This window comes from Haliaeetus leucocephalus, unplaced genomic scaffold, assembly GCF_000737465.1.
Source record: "Haliaeetus leucocephalus isolate CR32 unplaced genomic scaffold, Haliaeetus_leucocephalus-4.0 Scaffold228, whole genome shotgun sequence".
Taxonomy (NCBI): Eukaryota; Metazoa; Chordata; class Aves; order Accipitriformes; family Accipitridae; genus Haliaeetus; species Haliaeetus leucocephalus.
Window position 1 is genome coordinate 17,442,624 of NW_010972664.1, and position 18,943 is coordinate 17,461,566.

At 39.9% G+C, this 18,943-nt stretch overlaps 3 protein-coding genes across 5 annotated transcripts in view; 1 reads left to right on the top strand and 2 right to left on the bottom strand.

Moving 5' to 3' along the window:
- The window catches only part of NME7 (NME/NM23 family member 7), a 90,684-nt gene extending 90,576 nt beyond the window's left edge, over positions 1-108 (bottom strand). The window contains exon 1 of the mRNA XM_010567384.1: positions 66-108. Coding sequence (XP_010565686.1) covers positions 66-68 — 3 coding nt within the window. The 5' untranslated portion in view covers positions 69-108. The remainder of the gene's footprint in view (positions 1-65) is intronic.
- A 187-nt stretch (positions 109-295) lies between these two features.
- BLZF1 (basic leucine zipper nuclear factor 1) lies at positions 296-8,578 on the top strand. Of its 3 annotated transcripts, none has more exons than XM_010567385.1 (7): positions 296-437; positions 2,012-2,068; positions 3,214-3,653; positions 4,307-4,506; positions 6,099-6,227; positions 6,814-7,033; positions 7,959-8,578. In XM_010567385.1, the coding sequence occupies exons 2-7, from the start codon at positions 2,050-2,052 to the stop codon at positions 8,142-8,144; spliced, it is 1,194 nt and encodes a 397-aa protein (XP_010565687.1). In that variant the 5' UTR covers positions 296-437; positions 2,012-2,049; the 3' UTR covers positions 8,145-8,578. The 3 variants fall into 3 exon arrangements, with proteins under 3 accessions (XP_010565687.1, XP_010565689.1, XP_010565688.1); XM_010567387.1 differs by lacking the exon at positions 7,959-8,578 and adding an exon at positions 7,344-7,504; XM_010567386.1 differs by lacking the exon at positions 2,012-2,068.
- A 2,126-nt stretch (positions 8,579-10,704) lies between these two features.
- CCDC181 (coiled-coil domain containing 181) overlaps positions 10,705-18,943 on the bottom strand; it is an 11,685-nt gene continuing 3,446 nt past the window's right edge. The window contains exons 2-6 of the mRNA XM_010567388.1: positions 16,235-16,395; positions 14,741-15,718; positions 12,238-12,384; positions 11,457-11,611; positions 10,705-10,867 (exon numbers count right to left, since the gene is read on the bottom strand). Coding sequence (XP_010565690.1) covers positions 10,705-10,867; positions 11,457-11,611; positions 12,238-12,384; positions 14,741-15,718; positions 16,235-16,372 — 1,581 coding nt within the window. The 5' untranslated portion in view covers positions 16,373-16,395. The remainder of the gene's footprint in view (positions 10,868-11,456; positions 11,612-12,237; positions 12,385-14,740; positions 15,719-16,234; positions 16,396-18,943) is intronic.

An 18,943-nucleotide genomic window follows, 5' to 3' on the forward strand; every position in this document is an offset into this window, starting at 1 on the left:
CGCCCCCCCCCCCCCGCCGCCCCGCCCCCCCCCCCCCCGCCCCTTCCCGCCCCGGCGGCGCTCACCATGGCGATGGCGACGGGCGTCCCGCCTCACCCGGGTGCCGCGAGCGCGACGTGACGCCGCGCGAAGCCGCGCCCTGGCAACCGAAGCCCCGCCCCCGTGCACGGCCCAGCGATTGGGTGAAGGGGATACGTCAACAAGCCGGCGCGCTCCGCCCGCCGCCGGAAGCGGAAGTTGGGGGCGGTGGCGGCGTCTGTGGGGACCGGGGAGGGGGTCGGGGCGGCGGCAGGGCCGGAGCTCGGGAGCGGCAGGGGCTGGGCCCCCAGCGCAGGACTCGGTCCGTGTCGGCCGGGATTGCCGTGGGGTGAGAAACCTCTTTTCCGGAGCGGTGGGTGACGTCCGGCTCTGGCTTACCGGCAGGCCGCGGGGCTGAGGTGAGAGGGGGCGGCGGGGGCTGGGTGGGCCGTGGTTTTCCGAGGCCTTCGTGGGTCGCGGCTCAGCCGTGTTAACAGAGGATTTCCTTGCGTGGTTTGTCGTGTGGGGGGTTCTGCAGGGCGCGACGTTAGCCGAGAGGCGTAGTGGCTAACGATTCAACCAGTGAAGGAGTTTTGCCTGTAGGGATGTAATAAAAGGGAGGGGGGGGGTGCAGAGGCTTACGGTGAGACTTTGAAAGTAACAGGACAGTGAGAACAGTATTATAACACGAACAGTGAAGGAGCAGGATCATCAGCAGGTGGTCTCAGGTGAAGCGGATAAGACCAAATGCTCATAATCGTTTTTTTAATTGAACTTTCTTGCCTCTATCTGGGCAGCTATGTCTTCGTCCTCCTTGTTCTCTGCCAATGAGTAGAGATCCTCAACCAAAAATGAATTAACAGTAGTGGTGATTAGCACATCATGGTCTTAAGTGAGGAAAAACATAACTCGAGCTGTAGAAGCAACAGATAGCGGGATGTTCCTGTATCTGTAGTTTGAGAAAACCGAGGGAGGGAAAGTAATTTCTTTTGTCTTCTAGTCATGACAAAAGATAAACCTACCTCTCACAAAATAAATCGTGAATCTGGAAAGCTGGCAGTAGTGTGTTCACTGCTACCACTATCTTTTCAGGGCAGAGAGCTGTAACAGTGGAAGTCAAAAAAGTTGTAGTTAAGCTTTTCAGTTAGTGGTATAATGAAAGAAAGCAAGGGCTTTGGGAGATCTCCCTTGAATAACAGGGAGAACTAAAGCGAAAAAAAAACCCAACAGGATATAGCAATCTCAAACTAATGTAGTTAGTGACAGACCCTAGAAAAGGGAGGCAAGTGGCCCGGGAAGTTGGGAGTGGGTAGACCTGTGGGTAGAGGAGGCAATGGTCAACAGAGTTCATGGGTAAGGGAGAAAATGGTCGAGATGGCAGTTTGGGCCGAACTGGGGGTAAAGCTTTACTGTTGGCTTAAACTAAGCATGTGCAGCCGCTCGGGGCACCGACTCCTGCTTTGGCTGGGAATTGGCTCTGTTAAAAAAAAAAGTCGTAAAAAATTGCCATCGTTTCCTCCTCACCTCTTGGTCTGCTTTAAGCATGATGTGCGATTTCCCTTTCTTGTGGTTCTGTGATGCTTAGGTTATCTCTGCACAGTCATGCAGTTGTACTCTGGGAGTGTTACAGAGTTTTAAAGGGTCAGATGAGGGCTCACTGAAAAAAGGAGGGAGACTGGAAAGAGAAATTTGAGGAATGGAAACTGGAACTGGATGATGAGCTAGAGATAGGAGTTGAAGTCTAGCTCTTAGTAAAAAAAGAAACAAGTGCCAGAAGTCTCAGAAGCCTTCTCCTTTTAACTCTTTGGGTCCCGGTGTCATTTTTATAATTTTGGGTTTGTTTCCTTTGTTTTGATGTGATTTTTTTTTTTTTTCACTGTGCTACTGAATTGGAGTTTAGAGGTTTTACTAGAAAACAGTGTAATCCAAGATTAACTATCACTGTTACCTTGTTAAAGATTTGTTTTTTTTCCCCTCCTCTTTTCCTCTTCGGACTTAAGTAGTTTGGAAGAGCTGACTGCGAAAGAGAAAATGACATCTCTAGAAAAAGGTAGGTGGTTCACATGGTATCTAAGCAGACTGGATTAAAAGTACCTTAACTTGAATTCTAAAGACCAGAGGTACACTGTATGCCAGGCTCCATTCATTTAAACTTATTCCTTTTATGTAGCTACTAGGAAGTAGTTAAGTGACTTCATTATTGCAATGAAAACCAGAGCTGCCTGGATGGAACAGCTAATTGAATGTAGTTTACTAATCCAGCTTTGTATTCAAAAACAAGTTTGTCACTGGTACTGTCATCTGTCTGTACGCTTGTCTTGTCAGTCCTCCTCTAGTATTTGGAACCTGTTGGTACTGATTCAGCCAACTTGAAAGTAGGGCAATATAATGGTGTTACTACACCATTTTTTAAATTCATTATTTTGATAGAGGACACAGGCTCACATTACTGCCTGCAGTATGAGGAAAAAAAGCAGTATGTGTAGCTATGTTCTAAGAAACTTTCTTGCTTTCACCCATTGTGAGGAAACTTTACTACAAGAATATTTCATTCAGCTGAAAACTTAATGAACTTAAATAAAATTAATTTTAGTAAACATTATCATGCATATTGGGGAATTCAGAGCAGAATGCAGCATTACTGGGAATACTGGGGTCTATTGATTAGAAATGAATCAGAACTGGCTTGTTGGCTTTTAAACCTTCACTTGGACAACTAAAACACATGGTAGATAGCGCTTAAAAGCCTGCTAAACTTCTTAAGGTGTTAGTAGCAATGTAGCTAATAATTGCTTTTCATTTACTTCTTGCTTTTAAAATGAGACCACTCTGATTCTGTCAGCTCCCAAAAACTGGTTTTGCTTTCAGCCTATGAGTAATATTGTCAAGAATTTTCTCCGTACTAGCTCTCTTTTGTGTCTGCATTTAATCTTGTATGGCAGCAGGAAATTAAGATTAATACAATACAGATCAATGTTTGTGTCTTGTACTATTAGTATTAATGAGCAATACACACTTGAGTAAGGACTTCTCTAACTTGTGCTTGGTATTTGCTGCTGCAAAGGACTGTTTTACACATGCAGTGTGCAATTAAAATCTGTAACTTTCAAGTACAGAAATTAAATGAAGAGTTACAATGAGACTATAGCAAAGTGAAAGGTAGTAAACTTTCAATCTGCTAATTCTAAATTTCAGTTGACGATGCCTCATCACCCATCCGAGGACCTGGAGATGGCATGGAAACAGAGCAGACAGCTGAATCTGTGGAAGGAATCTCTGGAGCCAACACTGCAAACCATCACATCCACCACAGCCCACATAAAAAGACAGTCTCTTCCCTGAGTCCTGGAGTTCTGCAGCTAGGGAAAGTACATGCTGATAAATCAGTGGAGATTGAAGCTATTCGTATATTAGTCCCCAAAGCAGCTATCACTCATGTTGTTCCAACTAAAAATGGTAAAGTAGCTAAGTCAGTGGGACATAAAGGAGACACATTCCATCAGTCAGGTGGAGCCACAGATCCCAAGAAAGAACAGGTAGAGCTGAAACATGCAATCGAAAAGCTAAAGAATTCAGAAAAGCGGTTGTTACAGGACAAAGAAGGTCTCTCTAATCAGCTGCGTATACAGACAGAGGTAAGCAATGAAAGGTATTTTCTCTCACACAGCTGAGCTGCTTTGGTTTGTATAAGCTATGACACCCTAGCCTTGAAACAAATAGTTTCCCTTTTGAACTTATCAGCTAAGATACAGAGTAGGAGTACATCCAAGTAATCCAGTGCTGCTTCTCTGACAACAGACAAAAGAATCAAAGGCTTGAATCTGGGAGAAACACATTAGAGGGCTGCAGGGGAAATGGATCTTTCATGAGGAAAGATTTTGCTTCTCAACTCAACTGCTAAGTGAAAAATGTTATGTCATAGAAGGGGTGACTATAATTTTCTACATAATATAATCTGTGGATGTCTTGTCTAATCCTCTGTTATCTTACTGATTCAGGACTTGAATACTACTGAAACTTTCTTTGTTTCCTATAGCAGGCTTTTGTTCTTCCTTTTGGGCCTCTGTTAGAATTTAAACAAGAATGTGTTAAATGTGCATTAGTCAAAATGTTTATGCTCACTGGAGTAGATTATGGGGCTTAATATACTCTGCATTGGATGTGTCCCATTCTGGAAAGAGAAAGAAAATTTATTGTTAGCAATTTGCAATAACTTGCCCTGGATTCTGGAAGTAGGAGGTGTTTCATTCTATATTGATAACTACAAGACAGTCTGGTCTAATTCTAGGTGAATCGGGAGCTGAAGAAATTACTTGTTGCTTCTGTTGGGGATGATCTGCAGTATCACTTTGAACGGATGGCTCGTGAGAAAAATCAGCTAATCCTAGAAAATGAAGTCCTGGGCCGGAATATGTCTCAGTTGTCTGAACAATTGGAGCGCATGTCTATACAATGTGATGTGTGGCGAAGCAAATTCCTAGCAAGCAGGTATGCCCTCTTACAAAACTGTTACAACGGCGTTCTGCTTCAGTCTTTTATTATGTACACCCATTGCAATGCCTGGCAACGTGCTTATATACGCAGAGGACAGCCACAACAGCTATACTGACACCTACGATGAAATCTGAGTATACAGAAGAGGTACAAAGAAAGTAAACTCCTTGTAAATCTGAGTAGTTCAGCTTTTCAAAAGTAATACAGTGGGTCCTAAACCTCCTAAAATCTTAACTACCGTTCTTGTCAACACAGCAAGGGAAATTCTTAATTCTGATAGACTGTGTGCAGTTTAGGGTTTAAAAAAAAGCTTCCAGGACAGCTGTCTTGACTTGTATTAAAGGTAATTAGCTTGATTTTCATCCCCACCCCCCAGTATGATACAATCACCAGTTTGTGAAGAAGTTGATTTGGTTAAGAACTCTGCTTATTCAGGGAAGAGCAGCTCAGCATGGAAGAAAGAGCAGGGGAACCTCTTCATTAAACACTGGTTGTGTTACTGCTAAGAACCCTACTGTTAACTTCTGTAACCATAAAAGCTGCTCTGAATGTCAAAATCTCATTTGACAATGGATTAGACTTTTAACTTCCTAAATGTAGTTGTCTTACCGGATCTGTAAATAGTATTACAGAGTTTTTAATCTTCTACTGTGCTCAGATATAACTGACTAAATTTTAATTATGGTGCTTAATGCATATTACAAAAGACCTTACTGCTTGAAGAAAATGGTAATAGAGTACAGTCTCCTCCCTTTAATTTGTTGGTCTTAAGAAGTTTCAGCATATTGAGTGAATGGTAATTACTTGTGATAGTCCTAGCTAGGCAAGAGTTACTATCCTAACTTAACTTGTTTCTTCAGCATTAATAGTTCTGAGATCAGGGATGTGAGTCCCTGGTGATGTGTTTGGAGTAACACCCTTCAATATTGCAACGTTCTGGTTCATTGTGATCTCAGATTTCTAACTGGTGGTTGTTTAAGTGTCCTTCTGGTTTTTGCATTTGCAGTATCAGGGGGATATGAAATATCTGCTTGAGGGGTCAGTGCCAAGCGTCATGGCATAGCAAAATGTGGCAACAGTTGTCTCGTTTGTAGCTCTTAAATGCTCATATCTGGCGCATGTAATGTCTCGTTACTGCCCCAGGAAAGGTAAAGAGGTAAATGAATGCAGTCTATAGCCATAGCTGTCATCTTTAGAGATGAATACGAAAAGATGATGTGATTACAGCATACTTGTGAGAACCTTGTTAGTGAAACAAAATGTATTTAGCTTTTTATCTCTCGGGATCCTTGTCCACTATGTTCACTTACCCAAGGTATTTTGAAATGTCTGTTACTAGATTTGTATTAAGTGACATAAGATTGTTTAAACTCAGCGAGTCAAAACATAATCTTGCACTTGTGTTGACTGTAGTTGAACAGAAATTATTCTTAATACCCGTCCTTTGTAATTAGCTTAATATAGGCTCTATATGGGGGAGGGGAGTGAGAACAGCAGCTTAATCCTGACAAATTACTGTCTGTAGCAGAATGAAGGTGACTTTCAGACTGCTCGCTTACACTACTGATCGGAGATTTCTTTTGCAGGGTTATGGCTGATGAGCTAACCAATACCAGAGCAGTTCTTCAGCGTCAAACCAGGGATGCACAAAGTGCAATCCAGGACTTGCTGAATGAACGCGATCAGTTCCGTCAAGAGATGATTGAAACACAGAAGTATGATTTTTCTAATCCAGACTACCTCTGTGCAAACTTATGTCAGTTTATTCTAGGCCAGAGAAGAATCAAGTGACTCCCCTGTTCCAGTGATATTAAATAAAAATCAGTTATGCTGATGGATAGTATGGTCACTTTTCAGTCTCAGAGCGGAAAGCCAAAGTAGCATTAATTCTTTCTTCATTCCTTGGAGGTGTGAGGTCTTCAGGGTAATATACTGTAGAACTGACATCCCTCATATCCCCAGGCTTTCTCTATTTAATCACTTACTGTCTTGACTTCAAGTTTCCTCTGTCTCCTTGCAAAACATACAGATTCTTCTACCTGCACTGACTTTTTAGTGCTTATCCTGCCAGATGTCAAATAAGATTTACCAGTATTAAAGTACTATGTTGGTGAGGCTTTGCCTTGGAGAACAGCCTGTTTGCCTCCTTTTTTTAAACACTTTTTTTTTTATTCTCATTTTTTTGGTTAACATTTAGTTTGTGCAGTAAGTCTTGGGAAGGGATGGTTCCTCTGAAGTATGCTGTGTGCAGATAGTACAGAGTACAATACCACTAATAGTGCTTTTTTCCTTTCTGCACAGGCTGCTGGAGGAGCTGATGGTTTCTCTTCAATGGGGGAGACAACAGACGTACTATCCTAGTGCCCAACCTTACACTACAACAGAGCTAGCAGCTGTGAATTGTAAGCTAGCCAAAGCTGTAAGCTCACATCTTCTTGGAAATGTTGGTACTAACAGTCCAAAAAAGACTTCAACAGCTGTGGAGTTTTGCAATACCCCTGCTGAGAAAATGGCTGAAATGGTAAGAACTCTTCATACATCTCAATCTGTCAGCATGGAGTCTTCTTTCCAGAAAGAAACACCTTGCTTTGTGTTAACTGCTTAATATCTTGCCTTTTTTAAAAACTATTTACAGGGGAAACATGCTGAATAGAGCTGTCTGTTTCCCTCATCAAAAAAACCCAACAAAACTACAACACACCAACCCCAAACAAAAAAACCCCACACTCAAAAAATCGAACCCCAAAGCCTCCAAAAACCAAACCAACTTGGAAGAATAAGCAGAACAACGTAAATAATATGATACCTACTGTTTCCTTCTCTGTCCCTAGCACCACAAATGACTGGGTCGAAAATTGTTTAGAGTTAGTGTGTCAGGAGGAAGCCAATTGAAAATACTTTGTTGAGTTTAAAAACTGAGTGGGAGAAGAAATTCAGGTAGGAATAAGTTCTAACACTTTAGCATAGTTTCTGTTGCCCTAAAAATTAGTTCTGTTGAAAGTTGGTGGAAACACAGAGAGAAGCTATATGATTGTCTTTAAAGATAAGGTTCCAGTGCAGGAAGCTTGATGTTTAAATAGCAAACTAGACCAACAGTTTAGTCTGTTGACTGAAGCAATTGAGTAATAGTTGAGCAGCAGGAAGCTTACAGTGCCTAGTGATCTGTGGTGTTCTTGCCTGGTTTTGCTCAACTCTGCTAAAAAGATTAGAGGGTTTTTTTTATTCTCAATAAAATCATACCTTGGATTTCTGATGGACATTACTAATTTATGAACAGTACTTAGTGTCTTTGTATTGAGGGTCTGGATAGATGGATGTTTAGTTTTCAACTTGGAAAAAACCTGAAAAATTGCTTTTGAGCAGAATTCCTTCCTAGCTGTTAGAGAAGGATAAAACCCATGAAACTTAATAGATATATTTTCAGTCTCAATTTTTCCATCCTTTAGGTGTTACGTGTACTGGATCCAGCTGCACGTACAGAAACATCAACAGAAGTTTCTTTTTCTGAGACTTCTCCATCCTCCTTCCTTTCCACAAAGAAGAATATTGGACGTTTTCACCCATATACAAGATACGAAGATGTAACTTTCAATTGTTGCAATCACTGTCAAGGAGAGCTGATAGCCCTTTAAAACCACAGCCAGGGCAACTGCACAAGCACTTGTTCTGAAGAATTACACTAGTTGATGTTCAGCAGACTTCCCTTTTTCCTATTTCTTTCCATAATGGGTGGGTTTAACATTGGAAATTACGCAGCTTCTGCTTCTCTACCTCTTGAAGTTAGGGACTGACAGGATTTCCTTAGATTCTGGGATACTTCTACTACTTTTCAGTCTGGAAAGCTACTTATTTTCTTCCTCAAAGGCAAGACCAAAAATGTTATGCTGGTCCAATTTGTAGAGCATAGAGATGCCCTTGACTGTCTAAGGCTTACAGTCTTATTAGCAAATTTCAGTGAATTTCTCTTTAGGAGACAAAAGTGTAACTATACCAAAGTAAATGAATTGCTGATAGGTTATGTTTATTAAAAAAAAAAAGGCAATGGAAAATGATCAGCTCCATGCTTTTTTTTTTTTTTATCTTAGCCAAGGTGATGAACTGTCCCCAAGTCTATGTTCAGCCTTTTAAATTTAGTAATAAAAAGGAACATGTGCAATGGTTCCTCATAGCTGTAAGTTCTGAAAGTAAGAACATATGCAGTGTTGCAGCTTTCCTGGCAAGAAGGGGAAAGAGCTTGAATGAACTCTAGCTATAATATATAAATAGTAACTGGGTTTAAATGGATTCTGGAAAACCGCGCGGGGTGAGATTATTCTTGTCTTTCCATAAAGCTAAAATAATGGCTTTTCCATCTATTTCAGCTTCTAGAGTGAAGCTGCTGCATAGCTGATCCTCAGCAAAGACAGACTGATATACCTCCGTTAGTACATAGTGTTCAAACCTGACCTAGCATTAGAACTCGGTCCTTGCCCAAGGTCTTCCTGGGCATTATGGGAAGCTGAAGATAAGCACTAAGTTTGCACAGATACTGGTAAAAAAAAAATATATTTTTTTACTTGTATGGTTTTATAATCTTGATGTAGGTTCGAAAAGAACTTTTAGCAGATAATCTGCTAAATCCAAAGAAGCCTATTTAAGTTGCAAATGTAAAGAGGAAAGGTAGGAGGATGCAAATATACATTTTAATTTCTTAGTTTCACTCTGAAATTTATCATATGTAAGTGTCTAGTTTGGGGAAAGTATTTCTGAAATGGTTGCTGTTACCCAGTTTTCCTTTGGATCTTATACCATAATCAGAGTATGTGAGTTACAAGTTCTTGCTGTTGCTGGCCCTGCTTTGGTTTGCATGAAGAAAGCTACAATAAACTTTCTTTGCTTCCTTTCAAGTTGCAGTTTTGGATTTAATATAGCTGTATTTCTGACCTTGTTTTCTCTGCAGCATAAAAGGAACTGTATGACATTGAACTGTAAAACCCTTCACTCTACTGGTCTGAGGTAATGAACCAAGCAGCACTTATTTTGTAGCTTACTACAGTTAGGGAGAGGCCGTGAACCTTTGCAAATTTTCCCCCTGTGTTTGCTTGCTAGACACAAGAAGCATTTCTTGCCCTTGGTGTCAGGGGAAGGTAGAGGAAGGAACCTGTTACTCATGTTTCTCATTAGCATGTGAAATTCTCATGTTACGTCCATGCCCTTTATCTATGCTGGCAAAAGCTGCAACACAGCACCCTCTGGTCAAACACCAGTACTCTCTTAATATGCCTGTGACTGTCTTCAAAAGGGTAAGAGAAAACTACTAACAGCAAATTGACTTTGCATCTATTCCCCTTCTGTCTGTAGCAGTACTTCCAGAAAACACTTTGAATGTGGTAAAAAGGTAAGAACAATGCCACATTGAAGTCTGTTGACACATAGCTGGACAGAATGCTCCTCATATTCCACTAACTTTATGATTTCATGAGTGACCTCAGCATGTTCTCTGACAAGAATTCACAATTCAGCTGGGCAAGGTGATGTAGTTTATTACAATTAATTTAGCAAACATGGATCTGTATGCAAGGAATCTAGTGTCCCTGATAATGGTAAAGGTCATAATTTCAGACAACCTTTTAACTTCATGGGATAGAAAGCTACTAAAACTCACAGAAATCAAGATTCAAAAACTGATGCACGTTCACTTACATGTTAGCCTTCAATGACCACTTTCCCCAAACCAAAATAAAATAGTCCTCTGGTCTAGCCAGAATTAACAGCTGATCAATAGGAAACAGTACCAGAAACAGCATTTTCCAACAACGTAGCACCTTGTACAGTCTTTATCGCAAGCAGCAGCAAACAACAATATTAATCCAGCAAGACATCAACATTTTACATAATATAGCCTGCATCCAGGAATTCATGGTGATGTTGAGTATAAAGTGCCTTTTAAAGACAGGAATGTGTATTTGCCACCCTCATATATAGATCTCACACTCATTTAGAGTTGGTCAAACCAAGAAGATCCCTGAGTTATACATAAAAGCAGGCTTTTCAACAAAATTACAAATAAATAGATAGTAAAATCATTGTCAGTGAAGGTAATTAACTGTTAAACTTGCTTGAAAGCTTTAAAAACACCACAAGAAAGAGCAAAAGCTCAAGCCATAAAAGTTAAAGAGGGTTGCCACTAAGAACTCTGGTTACATCAAACTTTCAACTGTAATGGTCTGTGAAGCGAAAGGATTTTGGCTCTGAACTAATACAGTGGATGTTCTGCATCTGTTTTGCTCTTCTGGCTTCTAACCTAAGCTGCCTTGCTCTCTCTTTAGCAGCTAGTTCTTCTGCGCGTTTTTCTTCTCTCTTTCTTTTTAGCCATCTGTGGAGAGAAAGAGGACTAGAAGTACTGACAGTTGCAAGTGAAAGTTTTACGTCATCCACTCAGAGGAGACTTGCCCCCATTAGAGTCACCTTGTCCTATAGGATAAAGTTAGGTAGCATGGCTGAGTCAGTCTAAAAGCCTGCCACCCCTAAACATGGGAAGCACTACTTTTCCATCCCAATTCTCCTGCACGCAGCTTTACCTCCCTCCTTTTGTTGAGCTGACTCAACTCACAGACTTGAGGGGAAAAAAGTAATTTTATTGGATTAATTTTCTGCTTGTTTAATGAATCAACCCAAGCCTGTTCCAGAACAGGCAAAAAGGGGCAGGGGAGAAGGATCTCCCTTTTTCAGCAGAAGTAACTCACTGTTTATTTCAGCTCAGGTTCTGACAAGTAATTTCACAACAGTGAACAAACAACATCAAGGAATTGATGTATTTTTGGTAGGGTGTAAGTTTATGAGGGCATATTCATGCAAAAACCCAAAACAACAAGGACTAAAGATGTACCGTAAAATAACTACAGTCTTAAGCTGATAGACTACAAAATTTTCAAATATGATTCCCTAGGAATGACCCTACTCACTCTTTAAAGGCTCTGTTGCATTCCTCTGTTCTTGGAAAAAAGGCAATTCCCTCAGCTTGATGTCTCAAAACTTCTATCTGTTTTTCTTTCATGTGTTCTTGGTGCTTTTTTTTAAGCCATAACTTGAAGGCTTCTTCTGGATTCCTGCTCCTTTCCTATTTAAAAAAAGACATATACACAAAGCTTATCATTAAATTACATTTATATTAATCACGTTATAATAATTTTTTGAACTCTGCTGGCATCTCCCATCCATGAAACATACTTTACAAGCAAGCTAGAGCATATGCTAATCTGGCATGGAATATACACGTGAGCAAGCATTCAAAGCAGTATGTCTTAAAAAATACTGAATTTAGCTTTTCAAGACCATCACTGCAAGGCAGAGGAACTTTAGAACATCTGAATCTTCAGGTTTTGGTCAGGTCACATGCATTAATTGCTTGCCAAGAAGTTCTGATGGTAAGGAATACACTTCAAAGAGTTTTCTGGCTCTTTGTTCACTGCAGGTTCAATCAAGTCATTCTCCTGATAAAAAGGAGCATCGCTGTATCTCCTGTGATTTTATAGCTATTAAGTTCATCTATGTAGCTTCTACAATGCAAGCAGAACAATCCTAAACATGCAAGTGGATCTAGCTCTTCACTGAAAACAATGTAACAAAAACATTTCCCATCTCTGTAAATTTTCATATGCTTAGCTAAGAACAAAGGCTTAGAATGGGGTTTTCCTATCTAACAAGAGCACCATAGATCCCAGTCCTACATCAGGGAGATCTTACTTTGCTGTTCAAGTCTTCTAGCTCCTTTGCACGACGAATTCGCTTTTCTTCTTGCACTTGTTCTTTCTTCTTCTGTAACCAAGCTTTAAAAACCATCTCATTCTCTCTTCTCTTCTGTTCTTCTTGTTCCCTTTTCCTTTCTTCTTCCTTAAGTAGAATGAAGAGTGAATAAACTTAGTTTTTAAGAGAATCATCTTAATCTGCAAAGGTCTTCATAGACAATAAATAAAATATAATGAATTATATGAGGGAGACACAAAAATACAGGTGAAACAGGAATACTCAAAGACTGCATCATAGTTGATACTACTTTTAGGAAGAAACAAGTTTATGCACTTCTGCGGTTCAGGTTACGTTCAGATACTTCAGTCTAACCCTTTTGGCGATTAACTCTATTTCCATGATACATCTCAACTCAGACAATTCAATAGCAACAGGTGAACACTTCTAAAATTACATCTGCCCAATAGCTCTGACTGGCTTAAAATCAGTTTAAGCATGCATTTTAAAAATGAATGCAGCTCTCAGGCTTGAGGGACCACTAAACCCCAAATGACAATTAACTACCTATGGACTTCAGGCACTACCTTATAATTAAGGATTTTTTCTGGACATGAGGTTGTATTTACTTAAGGACTATTAATAGCTTAACACTTTTTTCAAGTTTACAAAATGAACTGATTTTTACAAAATTGAGAAAGGTTTTTTTTTAATTATTAATCACATTTTAGCTAATGACAATTATCTACAAGGAGGAAAAAGGTTTTCAAACACTTCAGAAAGCTGATTAGGACATTTTACCAGGTTTTGACACTCTGACACAAAAGCTACAATCCCCACTCATTTCAACACTCGGAGAAATCTAGTCTCCTTGTGAAGAGATGATTTTCCTCCCACCTACACACAACTTTCAGGCTATCCTCCAAATTTACAATTTGTAATTCACTGAAATGGAAGAAACCCCACCAAAATGAAGCAGATGGATTCCAGTAATGTCAAGAAATGTTTCATGCCTGTGAAATCCATCACAGAATGAAGAAATAAGGTAATACAGTCTTACCTTTTTGTAAGTCAGCCAACAGAGGAAGAGATTTAGCACACAGTGTTAGGAAAATAACCTTCCTTACTTCCACCACCCTACCTTTTACTTTAAATGTGCAGAGTATGGTGTCAAGAGATCTAGTCTTGCATGTACAAAGAAAACACATCAGTAACTCTTCACATTTCACACCCCTCGTTACTGAGCTAAGCCTCAGCAAACTTTTCAAATAAAGCAGGCTAGACCTATTGCCACAGATAGAAAATAACCTTTGAAGCTACTTAGCCAGCTTACTTCGAACATCATGGCACAGAAAAATAGTAGATGCTTCTTGATCTTTTTTTAACAGAGCAAGACACATAGTAAGTTACCTTTTTGTAATTGTATCATCATAATGCAAAGCAAAGAAAAACATCTAGGTTTTTAAAACATATGGTAAAGATTTCTGAAGTTCCTGTTACAGCTGTCAGAGGCTGATTAAGTATTAATTTTTTCTTAATAAGGAGCTGAGAAAGAATTAAAAAGGTTGTTTTCCCCAGTAATACATAAGATAGATACTGATTTGATTTTCTACAATAGAGGTTTTTTGTTTTTTTTTCTTTTAGATTACTGCTCTTTATAGATACAAGAAGAATAACCTCAGTACTGGGAATATTTTCTTCTTTTTGTCCTCTGTGTAGTGCCCAGGTAAAACCAAGTAAGAAGGAAAGGTAGTATCGATTAACAGAGAAAGGGGAGAAAAAACTACTTGGCAACAAACTCATTGAGAAAACTTACTACAACACTCACCCACACAAAACCTTTACAGGAAAAAAGTACCCAGTTATATTATCAGTCAATGTGACTTCACCAGCGTGCATCTTATGCAAGCAACAAGGCATGCCACTTTTGAAGTCAGCTGTATCTTCCATATATGTTAAGCACACCCCTCTTTGTTCACAGTTCTCACAGTCATTCTCCTGTGTAAATCTTACAGCTGAACACTGTCCCCTTTGGTAATTGCCTATTACATACTTCATGAGCACCCAAATGTGCCCCTGCATTACTGTGGTTAACATTAACGTCCTGCATTGCAGTGTAATCTGGGGAGAGGCGATACCATGTGCTATGTTCCAGTAAACAGTGGGCCTGTAATGGAACCTAGGTAGAAAGAGAGTCAATAAGCAAAAGCAGTAAGCACAATATAGCAGAAGGCGGCCTATTTATGAAGGATATATTAAATAAATACTTAATTTCTACTGTGAGCAAGCCATGATCCTAGGCCACTCTGTGAGTTTTGTTTTTTTCTTTTAAGGAGAGGAGTTTTGAGAGATTCTGGACAAACTCCAGAGAATTGTTATTATTATTGTTATTGCTGCCTATTTTATCATGGAAAAATGGAGTAAATGCCCTGAACATGTGGTCTCTGTGAAGCAGAGGAACAGGATGGTCACTGTGATCTACTTGTTGCCTCTATATCTTTACCTCTTTCCTCAGTTTTTCCTTCCTTTGCTCTAACTGCTTCCGCAATTCTTTTTGTCTGGGAGAAAGGCAGTAAGTGGAGCTTCTCACGGGCACATTTGCAGACTGCGCCCTCTGCGGAGTCTTCCGTTTTCCCAAACCTCTTGCAGCATTGATAGCAGAATTTGGACGACGCTTAGGGTTAGATGGAGGCTTAGGGAAATACACACACTCTTCTCCACCAGGAGAAAAAGAATGTGCTCCTGGTCTTACTGGAGGTACTTCCTTCACTGGAGAGACAGTGCCAAAAGGACCGTAGTGTGAAGATTTTGGAGACATTTGTTGAGTTTCAATATCAGTAAAAGAAACACTTATTGGGGGCAAAAAGCCCTGACTTTCAATATCACGTAAACTTAAGAGTTCAAACTTCCCATCTTTTTCCACTAGGATTTTACCATCCTTCTTTTCCTCATCCTTGCCAGCACATGGTGAAAGTGATGTGCTTTCCTGACCCATTTCATTAGAAATATGCAACCGAGATAGCCTATTTGAAACATCATCTCCTCTTGCAAGGTCAGTTTTACAAACTTCAGCATCTTCTAGAGGAGGAACTTCAAGATCCACCAACTTATCCTTAAATTTTAATTTCCGTTCTCTGTTCTGATCCACAGGAGCCTGATTCTCCAGCAGTTTGTTGGCTTCTTCAATCTTTTCCAAGATGTAACGCTTTATTTCTTCATCCTCCTCTTCATCCAGTTCCTGCTGGTTTTCCAGCCTGGATTCTTGGATAGAGCTTTCACTATCAGTATCAGATACACGGTCCCCCTGTTTCATATCAGACCTGGATTCCAAACTTTCTTCATTGGAGGGTCTCACTTTTGCATCTACATCTGCCTCTGAAAGCTGATCTGGATTTTCTTCCATTTCCTCATTGTCTTCCTCAAAGCTGGCCGCAACTTTAATAATTTGTGCTTCAATATCCTCTTCATTTTTTTCAGGATTCTAAAAAAAATTAAGGTAAACTAGTCTGTTCTCCCAACAAACAACAGTATCAGAGAAAGAGAAAAGAAATAGCGAGCAAGAAAAGCAGTACTAACTACCCTAATTCTAAAACAGGCTGTCAAATAGCGCATGTCATAACTAATAGCTTTTTTGGCACTAAAACTCTTGCAGTTTCTCCATGCACAAACTTTAACCATGGCTTGCGCAGTAAAGTGATCAGTGACAGCATAAAACCAGCACATGTGTTGCACAAACACTTAAAGGAACCCATAAGTACTTCTGAAACAAACATACTCTTTTCCATGAACACTGAATTTTCTGTTTTAAGGCAATTATAACCAAACTAACCAGTTCACTGAATTGGTTTTTCACTACAATTCCAAATAAACTTCCTTGTCAAAAGTCAGTGAATGTGCCTACATGTTTCAAACCATATTGAATTTTGTGCTTATGATTCCAAATATTACTCAATTTTGTCTTCTAAATAAGACAACTAGCATTTAATTTAACGAATACCTCTCTTTCACCAAGGTTTTCTTTTTCTTCTTCATTAATTAGGCATTCGAGGTCTTTTTCAAAATCATCTTCATATTCTCCACTTTCTGTTAAATCACCCATATCTGCTGGATCTTCTTGGTCTTCCTTGTCACTCATTTTGGTGATGTGTTACAGTAATACTACAAAAAGGAGAAGGAAAAAAATTGTTTTAAAACTCCAGTGACACACAAATATAGAACATTGATACCTCTTACGGTACCCTCACCAATCTTGTGAGCAGTATCAATACAACCATGGTAGATAACACCACAGCACCAAGGATCACCAATGGTTTATAAATATGAGCGGTCTTAGCCTTTCCAGCTCTGACTACTAGGGGAAGATCTGAGTCAAAGCAAACCAAGGTGACTTACTCAATGTCTTGTATTAAGTCACCGAGAGAGCTAAAACTAGAACTCATGATTTCTTAACTGTTGGTCTCGTGCTTGGACAAAGAGACTGCTATTTTATGTTTGTTAGAAGTACTATGAGCTTTCATTGCTCCCAGGTGTTTTACATTGTTGTTTTATATCTGCCTGGCCCATTTTCCTCTACAGAAATCTTAACTTGTTTAAACTTACATTGCAAAAATGCAGGATGCACAAGCCCTAGAAGATCCATGCCACAGCTTACAGTAGATCAAATTACCAAAAAGGTTCTCATAATAACATATTAAAATGAAAAGACATTCATTGATTGGACTCTTGACAGAAACCTTCTGCTAGAGTGACTGAACATTCAGAAGCAGCTAGCTTTCAAACTGTATCACCTCCACTAGTCTTAGGGGTAAAGAAAGTTACACAGACACTAATTGAGACTGCTGGGAAAAGGATTCAGTTCTGGTTTGAATTTCTGAGGACAACAATGGGGAATATTCATTAGCCAGTTAATCAGGCTGGATATAGTCATATTCATGACAAAACTGAAGATAAGCCACTATAGGGATTGAGTCTTTTAAACAATCTTTGGAGTGCATAACACACAGGTGCCAACAGCTCCTGAAGGACTGCTTAAATGCCAGGGCTTGGGGCTCCAGGCTGACTGCCTGCACCTCTCAGCTCAGCTTACTCAATAGAAGACATCTGTCTCCGTTCAAAGACACAAAAGGGTTAAAGACACGTGGAGACACACATCAGCCTAGAGAGCTGATTCTGCTCTTTTTACAGCTTTAGCCACTCATCATGCCTTCCCTAATTTGTTTATTACTGTTTACGAAAGCAACATAAAAGAAGAAAGTGTTGATTATTCAAAAGCTCCTATTCTCTTTGTACTCTCTGCTGTAGGCTGGAAGGTGCCACTTCTAAGTGTCTCTCTAGTAGGACAAATCTGTGTCACTTACAACATACTAAAAGATCCCAATATGATTATTAGCATATGGCAACACAATATGGGATGTGAGAGTTAGCTCTGACCCTGGATAGCCCTGGGACAGCAGGACAGCTCTTGCTGTGCGACCATCCTGCCCTTCCAGACAAGAAGTGTTGCACCTGGACTTCCCAATCTGTCTAAGCATTTTGACATGCATTTTGTAAAACCCCTTCCACCCAGAAGATGCTGCTTAAATTCCTTCAAGCTTTTGTTTTGAATTCTGATGAGCATCCCAAGAGTTCTGTTATTTACTCACATGAATACCAGCTCCATTTCTTAGAACTCTGCGTTTCGTGCTTGACAAGAGTGCGTTTCAACCTCAAAATTTAGTCAAGGTTTGTTTAAGAGGAAAGAATTGCAATAAAGCTGGGCACTTTGTTGCGAACTTGTTTTTATACAAACGTTATAGAAGCTCTTCCTTCTGTTTGATCCATATTTTATTCAAGAAAATCTGGCACATTTTTTCTTCTAACTCACTTCTTTTTAGCCATGAGAATCACTCTAGATTTCTCCGAGTTTAAATTTTCAAATTTTTTCAGACTGTTGCCTTGGCTTTCCACACCCTGTCTATTTCCATCATGTTTTTCCTGCACTTCTTCTCATATGACACGCAATCATTTTTGCTGGGAAATGCCCCTTCCTTCACAAATATCCTTGGTTTGGGTGGTGACATGTACCTGGGTTCTTAATGGAGGTTACTTTGGTCTAGTATGTATTCAGCATGAAAGAACAATTTCTCTTCAACTTCTTCATCATTAAGGTGAGTGGATGCAAAAGCTACAAAGCCGAATGGTGACTTTAACAAAACACATTCATGACAGCCTGTGGCAGTCTGTGAACTGAAAACTGTTCAATTTATTTAGGATATGTATAATAAAGGGAAAAGCATTAAAATCAGCCTCTTCTGTTGTAACATAAAGTAGTACTGTCTGAAGAGATAATTTCAGTTTAATGACCTTGTTTCAGACAATCCTGAATCAGCTCCTATTCTATTTAGGGACTTATGAAGTAAAGATTAAAGTGCTTCAGCTTTAATAGGGACGGAAATTATTCAGAAAGTCTCAAGTCTTCATTTCCACCTGCTTCTATTCTAACCGGGGGGCTGGGTGTGGTGTGTATGCTGTGACTGAATTGTTCTGCAAAGCTTAGTAACACCTCTGCGCGTTACATTCAGGCACAGGCTAGGCTCAGTTCCAACAAACAGAGGGATACAGCCACGCACTTCTGTGATTTCGCCCCTTTGTACCAGAACACACGTACATACAGATTCACGAACCCGAACCCAACACGGTCACGGCGGGGGAGGGGCAGGCCCCCCCT

Excerpts from the sequence above, each read along its gene's own strand:
- BLZF1 (XM_010567385.1), top strand. Across the intron at positions 3,654-4,306 it reads AGCTGCGTATACAGACAGAG|GTGAATCGGGAGCTGAAGAA; the intron begins GTAAGCAATGAA and ends GTCTAATTCTAG. Across the intron at positions 6,228-6,813 it reads GAGATGATTGAAACACAGAA|GCTGCTGGAGGAGCTGATGG; the intron begins GTATGATTTTTC and ends CTTTCTGCACAG.